The 22498-nt window shown below is 43.0% G+C and overlaps 1 protein-coding gene and 1 long non-coding RNA gene across 3 annotated transcripts in view; one reads left to right on the top strand and one right to left on the bottom strand.

The window, feature by feature from the left end:
* The first annotated feature begins 953 nt into the window (after positions 1-953).
* LOC148685457 (uncharacterized) lies at positions 954-8598 on the top strand. Its single transcript, XR_015950392.1, has 3 exons — positions 954-1097; positions 7450-7584; positions 8249-8598. It is a non-coding gene; the product is annotated as an uncharacterized LOC148685457 (long non-coding RNA).
* Positions 8599-19457: 10859 nt separating this feature from the next.
* Positions 19458-22498, bottom strand: part of LOC148685455 (phospholipase A2 inhibitor PIP-like) — a 41217-nt gene continuing 38176 nt past the window's right edge. For both annotated transcript variants that reach the window (XM_088672593.1, XM_088672594.1), the window contains 2 exons: positions 21270-21416; positions 19458-19879 (listed from right to left, as the gene is read on the bottom strand). In XM_088672593.1, coding sequence (XP_088528719.1) covers positions 19719-19879; positions 21270-21416 — 308 coding nt within the window. In that variant the 3' untranslated portion in view covers positions 19458-19718. The remainder of the gene's footprint in view (positions 19880-21269; positions 21417-22498) is intronic.

Here is a 22498-nt window from a genome sequence, read left to right as displayed (position 1 = left end):
CTTATCTTTTTCAGGGTTGCCAGTTCTTCTTACTGTCGTATTCATTCATTTATTAGATTTCTATACCACCCTTCATCCAAGGATCACAGGGCGCTTTACAATATAAAAACACAAAAATGTATAACATAGTAACATCTTCTGTCTCTCAAAAATATAGTTTGAGGCAACTTCTTGACTTTGGCCTCTCAAACAAGTCTGCCTTCTCCCATTTATGTGCAAATTTTAGTGGAAATATCCTAGAATATTTACATGGTTTTGTTGATTGTTAAAGAAACAACTTGAAGTAATAGCCTGCTAAATTCAGTTGTTGAAATCCCCCCTTATATCACCCATTTGACCCCCCCCATCAGAAAGCAGCATACTTTGCCCCCAAATACCACTTGCCTGTTGTAGCAATTATAATGTAATGTGCTAAATGCTCTCTGGTTTTTAATTCTTCCTTTATTACTTCCTTTATTTATTTTACTGTATTTTATTATTTCGTATGAACTTGGTCTGTGAAGTGAACATTCATGACCCCCATACTAGCCTTATCTTTTTCCAGGGTTGCCAGTTCTTCTTACCATCTCCTTCATTCATTTATTTAATTTCTACACCACCCTTGCCTCTTAAAAATATAGTATAAGGTAGATTCTTGAGTTGGGCCACTGAATCAACTCAATGAATATCAGGTATAGATGGATGAACTCACTTTGAGTGCTTACCAGTTTGTGTGTGTAGAAAAACAAGTCTGTCTTCTCCCATTTATGTCCAAATTTCAACAGAAACATCCTCGACTATTTACATGGTTTTGTTAATTCTTAAAGAAAATAAATTCAGTGCTTCCATTCTTTTTCTTAATTGGTGATTTAAGCCCCAAAATAAGTTAGAAAGCATTATATAGATTTCAATAAGAAGCACCTTGATTTTTGTGTATGGAGAGGTAGTTATTTCTTTCTAATTCTCTCTTACAGATGGCTTTCGAAGAGATGTATCTGTAGTGGGGTGTGCTACAAATTGTACCTCAGGGAATTACAGTTTCACTACAGCAGAAGGTTACTTACAGAGTATCTTTGAGTGCTGTGACGATTTTCTCTGCAATGATGATATATATAGTGGTAAGTAGCTGTATCCTTTTAGAATTATATATCTGTATATATATATTCCTGAACATGAATAGCATTGAAGTTTCAAATTTCTTCCTTGGTTGGTTATATAGAAACGACACTGTTCTAGTCCTTGATTCATTTCCCTAGTTTACATGGGAGATGGTTAGAATCAGCATCACAATGTGTGCTTCAAGGAGAAAGCATGCGTCCTGTGCAAAAGCATTTATTGGCCTCATTTATTGATGATGCTTGGGTGTGTGGAACACTCTGGATGCATTTGGGTACCAGAGAGGAGAGGAGAGGAGAGGAGAGGAGAGGAGAGGAGAGGAGAGGAGAGGAGAGGAGAGGAGAGGAGAGGAGAGAGAGAGAATAATAAATTTCCTCCATGCTCCTTGCTATCCCACTTAGCCCTGGGAGTTGTCCTGCTGAGAAGAACTGGGGAGGAAGTGAGTGGAGCCTTCAGTTGCTGCTGATGGCCCCCCATCCAGAGAACTACAAAAGCAGCACTGCTGAGAAAAAGGGTGTTGGGATTGTGATGATGGTTTCCTATCATCTGTTTTTATCTTTCTCGTCCACCATAAATCATAGAATCATAGAATCATAGAATCATAGAATCATAGAATCATAGAATCATAGAATCATAGAGTTGGAAGAGACCACAAGGGCCATCCAGTCCAACCCCCTGCCAAGCAGGAAACACCATCAAAGCATTCCTGACAGATGGCTGTCAAGCCTCTGCTTAAAGACCTCCAAAGAAGGAGACTCCACCACACTCCTTGGCAGCAAATTCCACTGCCGAACAGCTCTTACTGTCAGGAAGTTCTTCCTAATGTTTAGGTGGAATTTTCTTTCTTGTAATTTGAATCCGTTGCTCTGTGTCCGCTTCTCTGGAGCAGCAGAAAACAACCTTTCTCCCTCCTTTATATGACATCCTTTTATATATTTGAACATGGTTATCATATCACCCCTTAACCTTCTCTTCTCCAGGCTAAACATACCCAGCTCCCTAAGCCGTTCCTCATAAGGCATCGTTTCCAGGCCTTTGACCATTTTGGTTGCCCTCTTCTGGACACGTTCCAGCTTATCAGTATCCTTCTTGAACTGTGGTGCCCAGAACTGGACACAATACTCCAGGTGAGGTCTGACCAGAGCAGAATACAGTGGTACTATTACTTCCCTTGATCTAGATGCTATACTCCTATTGATGCAGCCCAGAATTGCATTGGCTTTTTTAGCTGCTGCATCACACTGCTGACTCATGTCAAGTTTGTGGTCAACCAAAACTCCTAGATCCTTTTCACATGTACTGCTCTCAAGCCAGGTGTCTCCCATCCTGTATTTGTGCCTTTCATTTTTTTTGCCCAAGTGTAGTACTTTACATTTCTCCTTGTTAAAATTCATCTTGTTTGCTTTGGCCCAGTTGTCTAATCTGTTAAGGTCATTCTGAAGTGTGATCCTGTCCTCTGGGGTGTTAGCCACCCCTCCCAATTTGGTGTCATCTGCAAACTTGCTCAGGATTCCCTCAAGCCCATCATCCAAGTCATTGATAAAGATGTTGAACAAGACTGGGCCCAAGACAGAACCCTGTGGCACCCCACTAGTCACTACTCTCCAGGATGAGGAGGAGCCATTGATGAGCACCCTTTGGGTTCAGTCAGTAAGCCAGCTACAAATCCACTGAATGGTAGCATTGTCTAGCCCACATTTTACCAGCTTCTTTACAAGAATATCATGGGGCACCTTGTCAAAGGCCTTGCTGAAATCAAGATAGGCTACATCCACAGCGTTCCCTTCATCTACCAGGCTTGTAATTCTGTCAAAAAATGAGATCAGATTAGTCTGACATGACTTATTTTTCAGGAATAACTGGGCGGTAATTATTTGGGTCCTCTCTTTCCCCCTTTTTGAAAATAGGGACAACATTTGCCCTCCTCCAGTCTGCTGGAACTTCGCCTGTTCTCCAGGAATTTTCAAAGATTATTGCCAGTGGTTCTGAAATCACCTCTGCCAGTTCTTTTAATACTCTTGGATGTAGTTCATCTGGCCCTGGAGACTTGAATACATCTAAACTAGCCAAGTATTCTTGTACTACCTCCTTACTTATTCTGGGCTGTGTTTCCCCTGCTGAATCATCTGCTCCATATTCTTCAGGTCGGGCGTTGTTTTCTTTCTTGGAGAAGACTGAGGCAAAGAAGGCATTGAGGAGTTCTGCCCTTTCTCTGTCCCCTGTTTGCATTTCACCATCTTCTCCTCTGAGTGACCCCACTGTTTCCTTGTTCTTCCTTTTGCTACGGACATACCCATAAAAGCCCTTTTTGTTGTTTTTAACCTCTCTGGCGAGCCTGAGTTCATTCTGTGCTTTAGCTTTTCTGACTTTGTCTCTACATGTGCTGGCTATATGTTTGAATTCCTCTCTGGAGATTTCCCCCCTTTTCCATTTTTTGTACATATCCCTTTTAAATCTTAACTCAGTCAAAAGTTCTTTAGATAGCCAGCCTGGCTTCTTTAGGCACCTTCCATGTTTCCGTCTCATTGGTATTGCCTGAAGTTGTGCTTTTAATATCTCCCTTTTAACAAACTCCCAACCATCATGAACTCCCTTCCCTTTTAGTATTACTGTCCATGGGATTTCACCCAGCGTTTCCCTAAGTTTTCTGAAGTCGGCTTTCTTAAAGTCTAGAATTTGGACCTTAGTATGCTTGGTTGCTCCTTTCCGCTGGATAATAAACTCCAGAAGAGCATGGTCACTCCCACCTAATGATCCTGCCACTTCTACCCCACTAACCAAGTCATCACTATTGGTTAGGACCAGATCTAAAATGGCTGATCCTCTTGTTGCTTCTCCCACTTTCTGGACAATGAAGTTGTCTGCAAGGCCAGTGAGGAATCTGTTCGACCTTATGCTCTTGGCTGAGTTTGACATCCAACAAATATCAGGATAGTTGAAATCCCCCATTACTACTATCTCACTTCCTTTGGAATGCTTGGCCATCTGTTCCAGGAAGGCATCATCTATGTCCTCAGTTTGGCTTGGGGATCTATAGTAAACTCCCACAATGAGATCACTGTTGTTTTTCTCTCCCTTAATTTTGACCCAGATACTCTCAATTTGGCTTTGAAGTTTTAAATCCTGGATCTCTTCACAGGTATACATATCCCTAACATATAAAGCTACTCCTCCTCCTTTCCTGTTTGGTCTATTTCTCTTAAATAGATTGTATCCCTCTATTACTACATTCCAGTCATGAGACTCATCCCACCAGGTTTCAGTGATGCCTATTATGTCATATTTAGTTTGCTGTACCAAGAGCTCAAGTTCATCTTGTTTATTTCCCATGCTCTGTGCATTAGTATACAGACATTGAAGACCATTGATCATTCCCCCATGTCTCTTATTTAAGGATATTTTCGTCCCACCACTAGGTCTGCATGCTGCTTGCTCCATTTGGTCCTTGACATTTGGATGATCATCTTCAGCATTTGATAGACTCCTACCTTCAGGACCACTGTCTCCCTCCCCCACATAAGTCAGTTTAAAGCCCTCCTGATGAGGTTTTTGAGTTTCGTGGCAAAAACATTCCTCCCAACTTTTGTGAGGTGCAGTCCATCACTTGCCAGAAGTCCATCTTCAAGAAACTGCAGACCGTGATCTAGGAATCCAAACCGTTCCTGTTTGCACCATTTGCGAAGCCAGTTGTTCACTTCCCCTATTTTTCCCTCTCTCCCTGGGCCATGTCGTTCAACTGGGAGGACAGAAGAGATGACAATTTGTGCATCTAATTGCTTCAACTTCCTGCCCAGAGCCTCATAATCATTTTTGATCTTCTGTAAGCTATGGCTTGCAGTGTCATTGGTTCCCACATGCACCAAAAGGAAGGGGTATTTGTTGGTGGGTTTTATGATTCCTTGCAGCCGTTCTGTTACATCTTTGATCTTGGCCCCAGGTAGACAGCACACCTCTCGAGACATCTTGTCAGGCCCACAGATCACTGCTTCTGTACCCCTCAGTAGGGAATCCCCAATCACCACTACACGCCTCTTCATAGGCTTGGTTGGGATTCTTCCATATGCTGTCCCTTCCAAGGTTACCTGCATATTCCCAGAGGACTGACTTGGTTGCTCGTCTTCATATTCCTCATCAACTGTGATGAGGGAGAGATCCTCAGGTGGAGTCTGTTCCTCGTCTTCCATGAGCACTTCAAAACGGTTGTGTAATTCTAAGCACTCAGAGCGATCCCTGGGCCTTCTACTTCTATGAGTCACGTTCCTCCATACATTTGGCTGCTGTGTTGGGGAACTGACCTCCTCCTCAGGGAGATCCCCTGTCTCCTCCTTGGTGCAGACAGTGTTGCTCTGCTGCATCCAAGAAAAGCTCCAGCTCTTTAATTCTCTGGAGCGTAGATACACGCCCCTGAAGCTGCTGCACTTTCTCTTCCAGAAGGGCAACCTTGTTTTCTAGTAGGGCAACCAACTTGCAATTGTTGCAGGTGTAGCTACCCACATCCTTTGGCAAGAAAACAAACATTGCACAGGAATTGCAGGTGACAACGGTTGTTCCCTCCACCTCCATCTTGAAAACCTTGAGGTCAAGGGGGAAAGAGGAAGAGGCCTAGGTCCCCCCTAACAAACGTGTGAGACTTGCTGCCCTAGATCAAAAAGATGAGTCACAGCCAGAAACAAACACCCACACAAGCCTGGACAGTCACCCAAATCCAAGAGGCAGCAGCCCTTCTGCTCCTTCCTCAGTCGCTGCACTACAAGCTTTCTATTCTGCTTTAGACACTTTAAGAATTAGTTTCCTTTCTGTTTTCTCAACAACAGAAAGTGGTACTCACAGATTTTCAATTGTGGTACTCACAGATTTTCAGCAAATGGAGGGGTGTCTCTCATTACAATGTCATTGTCCAAGATACGTTTTTAAAAGAGAGGGTGTGATTCTTATAAGGCAAATTTGTGGCATTTGGGCATGATGGCCAGCTCATTCTAAACCTTGTCCAAATTGCGAGGCCTAGGCTGTGGAAAAATGACTTTTATCCAAACGTCTTGGGGCTAACTCCCAGATCATCCTCATGTCCAGAGTGAATTAATAGCCAGTCTATCTGTTTGACTATTATCAATCACCGTGTAATTATCTTCTGTCAGGCAGAGCTAGCAGAGAAATAACTGCCATGCCTCTCTCCAGGAAGTCCTGCACTGTTACCTGGTGTGTGTGTGTGTGTGTGTGTGTGTGTGTGTGTGTGTGTGTGTATACACAGGCAGAGACCTGGGGCCTGTTTTAATTATTAAGTGTATATAAATGTATTAAATACAAAATAATAATAGTAATAAATAAAATACACAAGGAAACACACATTTACACACAAACATGCACATATATATTCTTCACTAGGTGACAGTACAGTTCAGTACAGTCACAGTTTACAACAGTACAGTTTACAACATCGTAACAAAGAAACAACATAATGTACCTACATAACATTATATACACATATATATTAAATAGTAATAAGCAATACATAATAACACAATGCATAATGGAAGATAAGCAATGCAGAAAAAGCAGCAGTGGCAAATTAGCTACATTGGCAACCCAGCACTATACTTTACAACTCACCCACTACCATGTACAGTGGTACCTCGGGTTACAGACGCTTCAGGTTACAGACTCTGCTAACCCAGAAATAGTACCTCGGGTTAAGAACTTTGCTTCAGGATGAGAACAGAAATTGTGCTGTGGCGGCGCGACGGCAGCAGGAGGCCCCATTAGCTAAAGTGGTATCTCTGGTTAAGAACAGTTTCAGGTTAAGAACGGACCTCCAGAACAAATTAAGTTCTTAACCCAAGGTATCACTGTATGACTCTTTTTTGCCCATTTCAGTTGCGACTATAAAATATAATACATATTTCAAAACAGTACCAGTATGAATATTAAGAGAAGAAAGGAGAGAGAAACTATTAGCAGCATATTTCTCTCTGTTGAAAGCTAGCTCTTAATCCCTTCTCCTGCCAAGGACAGATGGCACCCAAAGCAGAAAACACCAAGCAGAAAGAAACTGCTGTTAAAGTTGCCCTTTCAGGGTCAACCTACCAGGGCTGGCTAATCACAGGATGGTCTTCCACCTGAAGCCTATCTGTTCCCTCTCTCCCCATCCCAAAACACACCTTCAAGACAGGTGAAGTCCAGCAACCCAGTTGCTGGCACCTCTGTCTAGTTTTTCAAGGTAGTAACCAAATGTGCTTGTTTAATGCAGTGGAGAATACTGCAATCACCTCTGAGAATTATAGAACTGCAGCGTAGGAATTGTTTATGGAGATATATGGGTTGGATCCAAGTGTTAACTGTACTCATTGCTTTTGGCAGAGAGAGCCCGTGGTGGTGTCAATGGGCGGAAGTGTGAGGCCTGTCGTGTATCTGGTTTAGAACGCTGTCCGGACTTGAATACTGTCGAATGTTATGGTGCTGAGACTCAGTGCATTTCGTTTGTTATTGTTCGCAGTAAGTAGCACTGCCAGCCAAGGAGAGGAGAGGAGAAACACAGCCTTCTAGGGGTTGGTGGGTGGTTTGCTCTCTCATTCTGTTTGTGGCTTCATGCCAGAAAATAGTTTGCATGTGTGTTGCGGGGGCAGGTTATATTCCCCCCCCCTGAAAATATTACAGTGTTAAACTTACTTTTGCTTCACACTTATATAGATGAGCCTGTATATTTTGGTGGGGGTGGGGTGAGAAAGAGAGAAATAATCTGTTTCTTAATTTACGTGCAAGGCTATTTTTTTTTAAAAAAAAGAGCGTTTTCGTTAGCCTTTTTTGAAAAGTAAAAGCAGCCCTGAAGCTCTGATCTGGAATGCAATTTCAGTGTGGATTGGGACTCTCTTCCATAATAACTAAAAGAGACTTTAGTTAATTGTTTTCTAAATTTTAAACATATGTGTGATATTCAGCTATACAACTTTTAGAAGACATCTGACAGCAGCTGGGGCAACCCATTCAGATGGGCAGGGTAATAATAAGAATAAGAATTCATCTCATGATGTGATTCTTACATGCTTTCTATACTTGTGCAATATAGTTAACAAAAAAGTTCCTATTCTCTCCCTTCTGCACACACCCACATCCATTACTACCCATTACTCCTGTAACCATGCCTCTTTCTCTTTACCAGATGACAGTTTGGTTCCTGATGTAACTTATAAAGGCTGTGCCACCCCATCTTTTTGTGAGTTGGCCAAGACATCACCGTATAATAAATACTTTTCGGGCACTATAACCAAGGCACGATGCTGTGACAGTCTGCCTTCCTCAGAGCAGCTCAACCTTGAAGGGTAATTGTCTATGGTGGGATTGCAGAGCGACTGGGATTCACAGGACCCTTGACTCTGAGTCCTCTATTTTGGAAATGTGATGCAGGGGATAGAGAAGCTAAAGTAGAAATGTGGGACTTGGGGGCTTTGTCTCGTGATATATGGGTTAAATTTTCCTTTGTTCACAATCCAAATAAATCGTTGTTGCTGTAAAAGCTGTGTTGTGTTTCAGTATTTATCTAAATAAGGATTATTTGGTCATGGTGTTGGGGAAGGGCAATGTTCTTAGAAGGATCAAATTGGTAATTGTTATTTTACAGATCGATCAGTATATGTAAGAATAGAAATGTATAACAGAGACACTGTATCAATTGATTTTGTAACTTTTAAAACAAGTTTCTGCAAGGAAAGCTTTAAAACTTTAAAACTTACTTTTGTGTGATGTTAATCTCTTTCCACACAAAAGGGCAGATCAGAAAGAGAGCTTCCACTAGCTCCTCATTTCTGCAGCTGACAATCTTCTGGCCCAGGGGATCGTTTGATGAGAGGGAGAAGCAACTTGGTCACTTCAGCCCGTTGCGTACCCTCTTCTCACGCTCAAGCACTGTAAAACAATCACCACCCCATGCCATCTGTTGTAGCTAGTCAAGGTATACTCAATGGACTTCTTTTGTAGTTGCAAACCACACCTCTCTGTTATGTGAGGGGTGGAAATTGTGCACCCCCTTCAAAAATGTCCCTCTAGTTTTCAGCACCCTCATAGCAATCGTTACAATTTGGGCATTTGATAGGTGTACAGTGGTACCTCTACTTACAAATAACTCTACTTACAAATTTTTCTACTTACGAATGGAGCTCCATCCGCCATCTTGGATGCGGTTTAGATAGGATTTTTTCTACTTACGAATTTTTAGATAGGGTTGCTTCGACTTACAATTTTTTTCTCCCAATGCATTCCTATGGGATTCGACTTACAATTTTTTTTGACTTACAAATGTGTGTTCGGAATGCATTAAATTCGTAAGTAGAGGTACCACCCTAGTCTTAATCCAAGAGCTGATTGCAGTCTCTGCCTGCCCCCCCCCCCGAAATGGGGTATACAGAAGAGATGCTTCTGTTTGTATGCCCATGTGGGGGTAACAAGCCACAGCACTCCCCACGTGCAATCCAGTGGGGGTATTACCCCATTATGTACGTCAGGGACCTCCTCAGCCCAGACACTCGGATCTAGCACCAAGGTCCTTCTGGCAGTTCCCAAACTGTGAGAAGTAAAGCTCAGGGAACCAGGCAGAGGGCCTTCTCAGTAGTGGAGCCCACCCTGTGGAATGCCTTCCCATCAGATGTAAAGGAGATGAGTAATTCTATATATTTTAGGAGACATCTGAGGGCAGCCCTGTATAGGGTAGCTTTTTAATGTTTAGGGTTTACTTTGTTTTTATATATGCTGGAAGCTTCTCATAGTGGCTGGGGCAACCCAGTCAGATGGAAGGGGTACAAATTATTATTATTATTATTATTATTATTATTATTATTATTATTATTATTACTCATTTCCAGTTGACCCCAAACTGTAAGTTCTCCCGGCAGGCGGGTTGGAAGGGGTGGTATTGGGGATGCCTGAAAGGAAAGTAAATACTGATGCGGTTGCATGGCTGTCATGTTATCCCCACTTATTTTGGATTTAATTCTCCCCAAAAGCCAAGAGAGAGAGAGAGAGAGAACCCAGAGACTGTCTCAGATAAGCAGAGTGCAGGATTCTGAAGGATGAGGCTGGAGTAGGTGTTGAGGCCCAGGCTGATGTGGCCTCAGGTAAGCACTGACAAAAATAGATCAGATGACACAGCTAGGGTACAATCCATTCTACCCTTGCTGGTAATGTGATGCAATATGGGAACATCTGAACAAAGATGTTTCAGATTTCAACATAGGTACATAAAACCTTTTTAAACCATACCAATGATTACTGCAGCTCTTCATTAAAACCAGAAAGTTCCCCAAAATGGGTTGGGACAAGAAAGATTTCACCTGCTGTGAAACAGGCTGGGCACTTTCATAGTGCCTTCTGACTCAGGTACACACTCCTGGGGTCATGCCAAGTTTTGTCAATCGAGTTCTGTTATTCAGGATAACAATCCCCAATCACAGCAATGGATAGCAGCAATCCTGATGGTCAAACCCACCTCACACCCCATCCCAGGTCTGGATTAGTGATTGCAGATTCCTGGTGAGTGCACTAGAAATAATGTGGGTCCTAAAAATATACATCCTACATGTGGAAAAGCAGGGTAAAGAGGTGCCAGATGCACTTCCGTGGAGGGGGAGTCCCCCAATTTAGGGCCCTCTAAAGTCCTGATACTGTCACACAGCTGATAACAATCCCAGCTACACCTTCCTTGCCTTGCAGATTATTTTTAAATAATATTTTGCCAGGGCAGATACTTAGAATCTCCATTGAATGGTTGAAGCACAATTGCCAATACAGCCAAGAAGAAGAGGAAATAACTGCTTTGCCAGTGTTTGATGCCTTCATCCTAGCCTGCAAACCTTTGCCATGTACAGATCCTCCTGGTAAGGATAGGGAAGCATTCACTCTGGATTTGGGAGCAAATGCCTGATATGCCCTTCCCAGCCCAGTGTTTAGAAGGATCAGAGAACGGTAAGCTTGCCTAAAGCCAATATCACTGTGTATAGTCAAAGCACATTGGGTGCAGTGGTGGGTAGGATAGCCAAAGCTCCCCCCCCCCGATCACCGCTCCCTTGAAGTGGTATCTTCAAGACTTGGTTACTACAGCATGCAGTGGGGCTGCCCTTGTATCAGGATTGGAAGCTGCAGCTAGTATAGGATGCAATGGCCAGAGCAACTCTAGCTCAACACCCGCACCACAGGACTCTGACGCACTCTCCGATGACATGTCCAAGACCTTGCAAAGCCTTGGATGTGGCCTCTGAGCCCCTACAAAGCCCTGAAAGTGACATGTAAGCCCATAACAGGCCTCCAAATGAGGTTTCAGGTATAAACCAGAGGTTGCATCAGAGGTCTCGTGAGGCCCCAGAAGCACCTCTGCGGTGACGCCAATGTCGTGTGACATTATGATGTCACAATGTCATGACATCATGTTATGTTGCGGGTGCCATTGGTCATCCATAATCTGGGGCCCACATTGACACCCTGGGCCAGAGTGCTCATAAGCAGCAGGCTACTGGCAACGTATGACTGTGGATGAGTCAGTTGCACTGGTTGCCAATTTGCTGCCAGACCACATTCTGGGTACTTGTGTTTATTTTTACAGATTCCTAAGCAATGTGAGTTCAGGTGGAACACCCTGCCACTAGACTTTTGACAGGAATCTGTGGCAGTGAATGGCCTTGGTGGAGGCCTCGTGCCATCTCCATGGAGCCATGTTGAACCCACGCTCCAATGCCTCACCCCTGCCACTGTGGAAGCGGGCCCAAACAGAGGCCCAGTTGATGCTAGGATACCTGAGGGCAGTGGCAGCCGGCAGAGGCCTAGCAGCACACGCATGACGTGGTGTGATGTCACAATGCACATGCATGCTACTGGGCACCCAGAGTCTGGGAGCAAAACTTAGCCATTGTGACTAGTATGCCTAGCCAAAGCCACCTCCCTTGGTAGCCATCACTACATCTTGCGGGAATAAAACTCATAGCTTAACTACGCACTTTTTGAAAAAGGTCTTCCTTTGCCCTGAATTATTCTGTATTTAGCTTCTTTGGGTGTCCCTGAGTTTTAGGATTATGAGAGAGGGAGAAAAACATCTATCACTGCATCAGTGTGAATTCTGATTCTTATTTGTAGATATCTTTTCTACCTTTGAATAAAACTTCCAGTATCATAATGCTATTATACAAATCTATTGTGTGACAATATCAGGAATATTGTGTACAATCATCCCACCTCATAAAGGATATTGTGGAGTTGTAAAAGCTTCAGAAAAGGAGTGTCAAAAGGAGATGAATAACTATGCAACTTCTCTCTGCACTCCTCTCAGCTGTCGTTCCTCCTCTGGTGACTGCTATGGATGCATGTCCTTGGGAATACTGCAATCTTCCATTCTTTGGACATGACAAAGCCAGTGTAGATGCCGCTGAAACAGGAGTGTGAACATACTGAGAATGTGGACCTTCATTCAGAGTTCATTCAGACTTAGGCTTCCTGAGACCAAGATTGGTGACACCAAATGGGAAATGAGAAATGGGTGGAACAAAACAGAAATGGATCTCTTTCAGGGTCAATACTCCTAGTGATTTCCATGCTGATCTGGCTACCCTGTTTGGGCTTGATACACTTCTCATGAGACTGGGCCACCTGCCTATTACTTTCACCACAGTTGAGCAACCTGTGGCCTAGGGGCCTCGTGCTAGCCACATCAGGTTGCCTATGTCCTGTACCTGTGAATTCACTCCTTGTCCTGTGTTGGTAATGGTGCTTCCCTCAGCTGGCCAAGGAGCTGTTTCCCAGGGCTGATGAGCACAATTTCCATTGTAAGGAAGGTGGAAGCCTTTCCTGGTGCACCTTTCTCCGCATAGCCCTCATGCTTTCCTGATCAACCCAACAGCTATTTGTAGATCTGATGGGAGCACACTTGCCATTACCAATAATGTGGGCTTTGTGTGGAAGTATGTGATGCACTTCTGAAAATGCACTGGGTAGTTCAGTTCCCATCTGATTGGTGCTGGGAAGAATGAAGAACCACACAGCCAGATATCTGGGCAACAGGGATGGGGGAGATAGAAGAGGGAGATGTGTCTACAGTGGTGCCTCGCTTAACGAATGCCCTGCTTAACGAAATTTCCGCTTAATGAAAGGATTTTTCGAGCGGAGGTTGCCTCACTAGATGAATTCGTTTTATGAAAAATTCATCTAGCGAATCGCGGTTTCCCATAGGAATGCATTGAAATTCAATTAATGTGTTCCTATGGGCAAAATAATAATAATAATAATAAATTCAATGCATTCCCATGGGATTCGCTAGACACATTTTTCGTTATAAGAAAAGACCCATGGAACAAATTCAATTCGTCTAGCGAGGCACCACTGTATTTATATGCATCTTTCAATCCATCAGTGTTTGTGGATCTTGAAAACCAACAAGATTGCTATATGATGGGACTTCCAAAATCCCATTCTGCACCTCGCTGCCCAGCTGAATGGTGGGGAGGGGGGGAATCTGGTGGGATGTCAGGTTACTTCCAATCTCAGTATGCTGATGTGGGAGAAGTGTGTGAGAGTACATATGTGAATGTGAATAGGAATAAGGCTGTGGATCTGTCAATTTCTGAGTTTATTTGTGTGTGAGAGATGGGAGAAGTTTGTGGGTGGTTGTGCAGATGCAGCCCCCGACCTGCAGGAATTAGACCTTACAGAGTTATGCGGAAGAGAACCCAGGTTGTTTGACCTTTTAATCAGGTCCTCTTTCCCTCCTATAAAAACTGTACAAGGCACTCTCTTTTAAAGCTTAAATAACAAATAATGTTTACTTAGTTTGCCTGCACTTGCATATGAAAATATACCATTCAGGTACATGCTACTTAATTTGCGAGTACATTTTGCATACATTTGTATATAAGATAAATGCTGTTACAGACTGACTAACTCTGAGGCAAACAGTTCAGCTGCTCTCACACAAAAGACGGTGAATAAGTGCCACTGCTGTACCACCTTTATTGCAATGCATTGTAGATATGTTTAAAATTGCCTTTTAATTTATTGTAGTTTCTCAGTTTTGTGTGTGTGCATGTGGCGCGTGTGCGTGTACAAGCACAGGGGTGTCAACTTGAATAAAATATTAAGGAGGCCTAGGTAAGCTCCACCCCATATAATTGTTCACAAGATGTGGCACACATATACCATTTGAAAGGCAACGGCCATCAACGGCCCCCATTTTTTTTTATTGTGGAGTGCAAAATGACCTCAACCCCTAGGAGCAGGCTCCTATGAAATTGCATATATACTGTACCTACATATGGTTTTAATTTATAAACTACTTAGAGACTTAAAGTCTGCTTTAAGTATTAAGTGGGCTATAAATAAAATTAAAAGACCACCAAGGCTTTATTTGCTGTTGTATCTATATCTATATCCTTCATCAATAGGTCAACAACAACCCAACAATAGCATAATATACATACATAACGTTATATACATAAATATAGTTCATAGACTAAGCAATACATGATGCATAATGGAAGATAATAAATGATAAGCAATTTAGGAGAAGCAGCAGTGACAAACTTTGACAACACAGTACTACGCTACACAACTCACCCATTACTATGTACAACTCCTTGTCTTTTCATTTCTGTTGTGACTATAACAAATAGTACATATCTTACACACATACAATACACATTCATATAGTTCTAATTTGTAAGCTACTTGGAGACTGTGGATCCAGAGGAGATGCTTCTGTTCATAAGACTATGTGGGGGCGAGGGGCTACAGAATTCCCTAGGTGCAATCCAATGGGAGTATTACCCCAAGATGTAGGTTAGGTACTCTCTCATTTCCATTTCACCCAAAAATGTAAGTTCGTCCAGCAGGAGGGGCCAGTATACAATCTATACTGAGCCTATGACAGCATTAGGACCCCCAAAGGGTCTTCTTTCTCCCTTAGTCACAGTCTTGGATTCAAACAGACATCCTCCGCGCATCAAGCAAATCTTGTAAATGCTCAGCTAAAGCCATTAGATCTGTTAAACTTGGCAACAGTGTGCAGACTTCGTGACCTGTTTCCAAACGTTTGTGTTAGATTAAGACTACTAATAACCATTCCAGGAACATTACCTTCTGCAGAGTGGTCATTTAGCAACTTCAGCTAATTAAGAATTATTTATGGTCTTAATGTCTCAGAAACATCTTGTGAATTTGGCCAGGCTAGGTATTGTATCCACCATTGCAAGAACAATTAGTTTTCATGCTGTGATTTGAAAGTTTTCACAAAAAAGGCCAGAAAAGTTGTTTTTCTAAAGTAATTTGGATGTCTATATCTATCTTTCTGTCTATATCTCTATCTAATCTATCACTGATCTATTTATCCATCATTATCTATCTATCTATCTATCTATCTATCTATCTATCTATCTATCTATCTATCATCTATCTATCTATCTATTGTCAATCTATTTATCTATAATCTCTCTCTCTCTCTCTCTCTCTCTCTCTCTCTCTCTCTCTCTCTCTCTCTCTCTCTCTCTCTCTCTCTCTCTCATATATCTCTATCTATCTATCTATCTATCTATCTATCTATCTATCTATCTATCTATCTATCATCTATTTATCTATCATCTTACTAATACTACTATTATATGATTATCTGTTCTGCATTGCAATATAAAAAGAGGTTCCAGTGTGAATTCTTTCTCCTTATCCGTATTGTAGCATAAACAAAGATGTGCAAATCAAATGTGCTTTCTTATCTCTGATCTCTGTGCCTGGAGACCATCAGTCAGGACATGTATCCACAGCAATGACCAGAGGAGGAATGGCCACTTGGATGACCACAGAAAGAAGAAACGCCATGGTATACCTGCAATACCACAACCGGACACCTTGAACTTACCCAGCAGCAACAAAACATGTCTCTCCCTTATCAGTCTCTACATCCACAGCAAGCGCTGTAACTCTCCAGTGGCTTGACTTCACCCCTGAAGCCACACTCTTTCATTTTCTCCTGACAGGTAGGTAGGCGTGTTGGTCTGAGTTGAAGCAAAATAAAAAAATTCCTTCAGTAGCACCTTAAAGACCAACTAAGTTTTTATTTTGGCATGAGCTTTCGTGTGCATGCACACTTCGTCAGATACACTTGAAACAGAAGAGCCAGACCCTTATGTATATACAGAGGGTGGGGGTGGGGGTGGGAATGGGTGATGGGCTGATAGGAGTGGTAAACCTGTTGATGGCTGTTAACGACTGCTGATGACTGCAATTGGTCCTGCGGGGGAAAAGCAAGGGCTGAGGCGCTAAAGAAAGCTTGATCATGCATAATGAGATAAGAATCCAATGTCTTTGTTCATCCCAGGTGGTTCCATGGTTTTAAGCTTGGTAATGAGTTCGAATTCAGAAACTCTTTCCAGTCTGCCTCTGATCATTGTGTATGCCATCAAATGCCAACAGTGCCCTTCAGCTCTCTATATTAGACAAACAGGCCAAACCCTACGCCAAAGGATAAATGGACACAAATCTGACATCAGGAACCACAAGACAGAGAAACCAGTAGGAGAACACTTCAATCTCCCAGTGTATGATCACTGACTAATACGCTCCACGATGGCTATCAAGATTATACCTCAACGCAGGCTTCAAGGAAGGAAACCAAGGCACAAAATGAACACTCAAGCCCTTCAAGATCCCATCAAGCGGGATTGCTTCCAAACGACTCTTAAGGACTCTTAAGGACGATCTGCTTTCAGAATTCCCTGAACAAAACCAACTTCAGATATGAAATCAGCATTGAAGGAACATATAAGAACACTTGAAAAATCCCATGCAACAGAAAATGAAAAAAAATGTTCCCTAAATACCCAAATACCCAAAGGTCATGACAATCCTGTAGGTATAGCTATAGCTTGGTTAGAACATGGTCCTGATAAAACTGGTTTCTGGTTTGATCCCTGTTTGCCAGGCACGACCAAACTTGGCCCTCCAGATGTTTTGGAGCTACAACTCCCATCATCCCTAGCTAACAGGACCAGTGGTCAGGGATGATGGGATTTGTAGTCCCAAAACATCTGGAGGGCCAAATTTGGTGTGACTGCTGTATGTGATAGCTGCATATTCCAGCATTGCGGGGGGTGGGGTGGACAAGATGATCCTCAGGTTACCTTCCAGCTATATGATTGTATGATTCCAAAATTCTCTGTTCTAAGAAGTGGATACGAAGGGGAAACCATGATGTTTTTATCCGTTGCAGTTTCCTTAGTTGCTGCTTATTCAAGTCAATGCATAGTTCAGTTATGGAAAACAGTAGTAATCTTAAACATCATGGAACCCCCCCCCCCAATCCCCACATACTACAGTAGGCCTACAAGAAAATGTTCATGTTAGAGACGTGGCTGAGTCGGACACTTGGGAAGAGTCTGACGACCCCCAGCCACAGATAGAATAGTACACTCAGAAGGCTCACAGTCGGGGGGGGGGATAGACCAAAGGGCCAGTTCACTGTCAGGGGCCAGACTATAGTTTGAAAAAAATATGAATGAATTCCTATGCGCACTACCAATGAAAGGCTGCCGTGTATCAGTCTCTGGCTGCAGTAGGTCTTCCTTGCTTGCCAAAATATATAGGCTCAAGCTATCATAGCAGCACATCTTACTAAATTGGGGTTACTGACATTCTCAGATGGGCTTCCTGCTTAAATTATATACATCTGGACATGACCTCAGTAACTGTTATTTGCATCTATTTACAATTTGAACTGCTCTTCTTTGAACATCACAACTGTATGAAATAAGCTTTACCTATGTTTTATACAGAACAATCTTCCTGTGGGCCGCAGTAAGGGCCAGAAAACATTTTTTTTTTAAAAAAACCCACAGGAATTAGGTATTAGTTTGAAATAGGCCACAACTTTATTGATTACAGATGTAAGTAGAATTTTGCCAAGGCATTAGGTATGAATCTGGTATCATGCAGCCCATCTGCTGGTTGATAAATAGGGACGGTTCGACCCAGAGCTGGGGAGTCACTCTTGACATGGACCAGCTGCATTGACCCCACTTGGGATACCAATGGGAAAGCTTCTAATGCCCATTTCCCCCCATGTGGGCTTCTGGACAGAGACACTCTTCCTGGACTTATATTGAAAAAGGTGGGGGAGTGAATACCCAGATAGAAAATGCTGGGTTTTTTAATAAATATAATCTTAATTTCCAATATTCTCTATTTTGTAATGGATAGACACCTGGGTTATTAAGAAATGGGAGTAACAGAATAAATGATGTAAGGAGGGAGCTACTACCCAAGATAGGAAAAGAGGGGGTAAGGGAACACATAGCTAGTACTTAAAATAAATTCAAATCTCCAGTGCTTGAAGAGCTGCATCCAAGGTACTAAAGGAGTTTGCAGATGTAATCTCAGAGCCTCTGTCTATAATCTTTGAGACTTTTTGGAAACTGGTGAGGTCCCTGATGACTGGAGGCAGGCAAATGTTTGCCCCCATCCTCAAAAGGGGGAGAAAAGAAGACTCACATAACTACTGATCAGAGAGATTGACATGGGTACAAGGAAAGGTCCTAGAACAGATAATCCAGCAGTTGGTTTTTGAGCACTTGGAAAAGGATGCTGGGATTACATGGATTTCTAAAAAACAAGTCATGCCAGACGACCCTCATTTTTTTGGGGGGGGGGGGAATAGAGTAACAAGCTTGGTGGATCAAGGGATTGCTGTGTACTTAGTGTATCTTGATTTCAGTAAGGCTTCTGACAAAACCCCCCTAGATCTTCTTGCAAGAAAGCTGGTACAATGTGGGTTGGATGAAGTAGATGTTAGGCGGATTTGTAGCTGCTTGACTGACTGAACCCAAAGAGTACTCACAAATGCTTCCTTGTCATCGCATAAAAAGTGACAAGAAGGGTGCCCCGGGGTTCTTCCTTGGGCTCATTGTTTGTTTGTTTTTAAATATATATTTTTATTCAAGATTTCCTGGTTTACCAAAGTATGTGCAGTGTCCCTTTTTCTATTTTTAGAAAAAAGATTTTTAGATTTTTAATAGATCGCTTTCATTTGTTGAGACAATAGTGTTACATTAGAGAAAAAAAGGAGAAAGAGGTGGAGTGGGGAATGGTGGGTGGGGTGGGGTGGGGTGGGGTGGCAATTCTTCTGTTCTACTTGGTGTATGTGTGAGGTCTTGTGTCAGCGTCCCTTGTGTGGGTTCTCTTTACTATTCACTCGTATTTCTTCGGTGGTGGTGTTCAAAGTCTTTATAAACAACTTGGATGCAGGAATTGAAGAGATGGGAAATTCTTCATGTGCCCCCATGAGAGGTCCAGAGGGCTTCAACATGAGAAAAGGAGCTTATTCTATATTTGGCAAATACAGACACAGAACACAGTTTTTATTTGTCACACCAGTTTATTGTGATCATGATCAAGAGAAGTTTAACACCATACACTATAATATCATGAGGAAGAGAACCCAAGCCCCACTTTTCTACTTTAGCTTATCTATCTCAGCATCCCATTCACCCTACACCAAATGCCAGATAAGGGACTCTGCAGTTTTCTCTGCACTCCCAACATCAGGCAAGCAACTTCCTCCCCCAATGCGGCTGCAAATCATGGATGTCAAAGGGGAAGAATTTGCTATCTTCTAATTACTCATGAAGGTTGGGCTGCTCTGATGGTGCTGGGGTATCATAGCATCGTATTTCCTTGATCTTGCCCAAAAACTCATTATCCGTTGATGGCTTTACCAGCGTACAAAAATCCTGTGTTGCACAGCCTTTGTAAACCTTAACAGAACGTTTACGGGCATCTAATAAAGAGAAAAAAAGCATAGTCATAAAAGTCCTTGGGTAGTACCAGGGTCACAGGGTGCAGAAGACAGAGAATGGGAACATTTTAATCATTATAAACTGTATTGTGCATATAGAAACATGTTAAAATCACCATCCTAATACCACACTGATGTTTAAAACCCAGAAAAAGAAAAGTAAACCTTGTTCTTATGTAGCAGGGGCCTAACCCACATAGATATGGAATTCAAAACCCATGGCTGCTTTACCTTTTTCTTTAAGGCTCATTAAAATGCTCTCTCTCTCTCTCTCTCTCTCTCTCTCTCTCTCTCTCTCTATATATATATATATATATATATATATAATTTACATGAAATTTAACAAACATATTTTTGTCTATTTCTCGTACACACCAGAGACAGAAGCACACGGTCTCATCCAAATAAGGAAGGAAGGTAAAGGATCCCTGGACGGTTAAGTCCAGTCAAAGATGACTACCTCTTTACTGGCAGGGGGTTCTGGCAGCAGCCCAGTCTCCCCCTGCCAGTCGAGCCCAAAGCGTGGAGCCCCGTGACGGGCCCCTTATGACCATTAAGGACACCCAGCAGCCAAGGCTGGCCCTACGGCCAGGCTGGGTGGCGCAGGTCGCTGGGCCGCCAGGGGGGTGCCGCGCTGCTCCCGCCAGGCAGCCGCACTGAGAAACGGGGGGGGGGGCGCCAGAGGGATCATCGTACCACGGCGCCAGGGCGCCAGATATGCTTAAGACGGCCCTGCCAGCAGCATTAGAAGCTGGAAACCAAAGAGGGGGAAAGAGAAACTAAAAAAGACTTCTCCCCTCCCTTTCCAGGAGATAACACCTGAAAAAGTATAGCAGAGAAGAGCTCAATAAAAAGAAAGCTTCTCTCCCCTTTCCAGCCCTTGCTGGAGCCTGGAGCCTGGAGCCCAGAGCCCCCCTGACAGTCCTCCTGTGACTGCTGGGGCCCCCAAAGCCCAGCACCCCAATGCAAAACACACAGCTGTGCCAAGGCAGAGAGAGAGAGAGAATCCTCAGCTCCATCACCGTCCCAGTGGGGCACCCACAGCTGGCACGGAGCAGTGTACTGCACAATACACACACAAACACACACACACACACACACACACACACAGAGAGAGAGAGTTTTGCACACAGAGAATGGTAAGATTGTTACACAGCAACAAGGAGCCCAATACCCACATTAGCTAACCAAAGTAGCCCATCGACCCTCACAATTCCCCCTCTTGGTTCTCTATTTGGTCCACTTGTAGCACCCTACTGCCCCTAGTGACCTTTTCAGGATTGATCAGACCTGCTTCAGACCTGCTTCAGGATTGATCAGACCCTCTAAAGAGGAGGGTTTTACCCCTATATAAACACCAAGAGTATCATACCTCTCTGCCTGGCTTTCCTGACAGGTCTCCTCCCCTTTAGAGTTAGTTGAAGCACAGGTTGGGTCCCGTTTTTGTTTTCCACTGCTCCACTGATGCCCCAGGAATTTCCCTTGGTGTGTGCTTTGAAGAAAATCCTCTTATCTTCGACTGAAGTAGTAGAAAAGAAAAGAAAAAATGTCCCCAAATTGTCCTGGTTCAAGCCCTGGTACATCTGAGTCACAGCACCAAATGATGTAAGCCAGAAAAAGGCTTATCTCCTGAGTTTACGCCAATAAAACTCAGAAATGAGAGGAGTTTGGAGTCCAACGTTGTTTATTGCAATGCAATAGGTTACAGTCGGATCATTCCGCAAAACTGCAACTCTGCCCAGGCAGTGGTATTTAAAAACTTCAAACAAAGCATTTCAATTTCCACCAATCGTATACATCATTACCTCATTCCATGTTTAATAATATTGCGCAATAAGCACTGACCGTTTCCAGAACTTCTGGAAGTTCTGACTTCCACCATGTTCTGTTACATTGTGTTAGTGTGCATGTTGGGAACCTGTGTTACGTGTAGCCATTTGCACCATGTAGCAACTTATGTTCTAGCTTTGAGCTGTATCTTTGTAATTCACATACTGTACTGTATTAGCTGTATTTCTGCACCAATGGTGGGGCGGCAACTTGCAAAACCATCAGTTTCATAAAGTAACAGGCTACCATAACTTCTCTGTTAGAAGCACACGCAATGCTTTACAGGGATACACATTATCACATTTATTGTGGCCCTTTGGGCCACCACCACAAAGGGAGCTGTCATTTGTCCACAGCATGACTAAACACCTATGATTGCAACAGGACACCATGACGGAAGCCAGAGCACACAGAAACGCCATTTACCTTGCCACTGCAGCTCAACAACTCTGGGCAACCCCCCCTCCCCTTTTTGTTGCAGTTTAAAAAATTAGGGGTTGTCTTATACATGGGGGCATGTTATACATGGAAAAATACAGTATTTATGTACTTGCACTGGCATGCTTTCAAACTGTTAGGTTGACAGGAGCTGGGACAGAGCTCACCCCCTTGCACGGATGTGAACCACTGACCTTCCAATCAGAAAGCCCAAGAGACTCAATGGTTTAGACCACAGTGCCACCTGCTCACATTATATACAAAGCTAAGTCTATTGGAATGCTAATATTTTTTTTGAGAAAGAAAACTCCCCTTCCTGAACACATACTATGT

The sequence above is a fragment of the Zootoca vivipara genome, chromosome 6, assembly GCF_965207765.1.
Source record: "Zootoca vivipara chromosome 6, rZooViv2.hap1.1, whole genome shotgun sequence".
In the NCBI taxonomy this organism is placed as follows: domain Eukaryota; kingdom Metazoa; phylum Chordata; class Lepidosauria; order Squamata; family Lacertidae; genus Zootoca; species Zootoca vivipara.
Note: the sequence above shows the minus strand (reverse complement) of the source record. Positions and strands in the feature narration are given on the sequence as shown.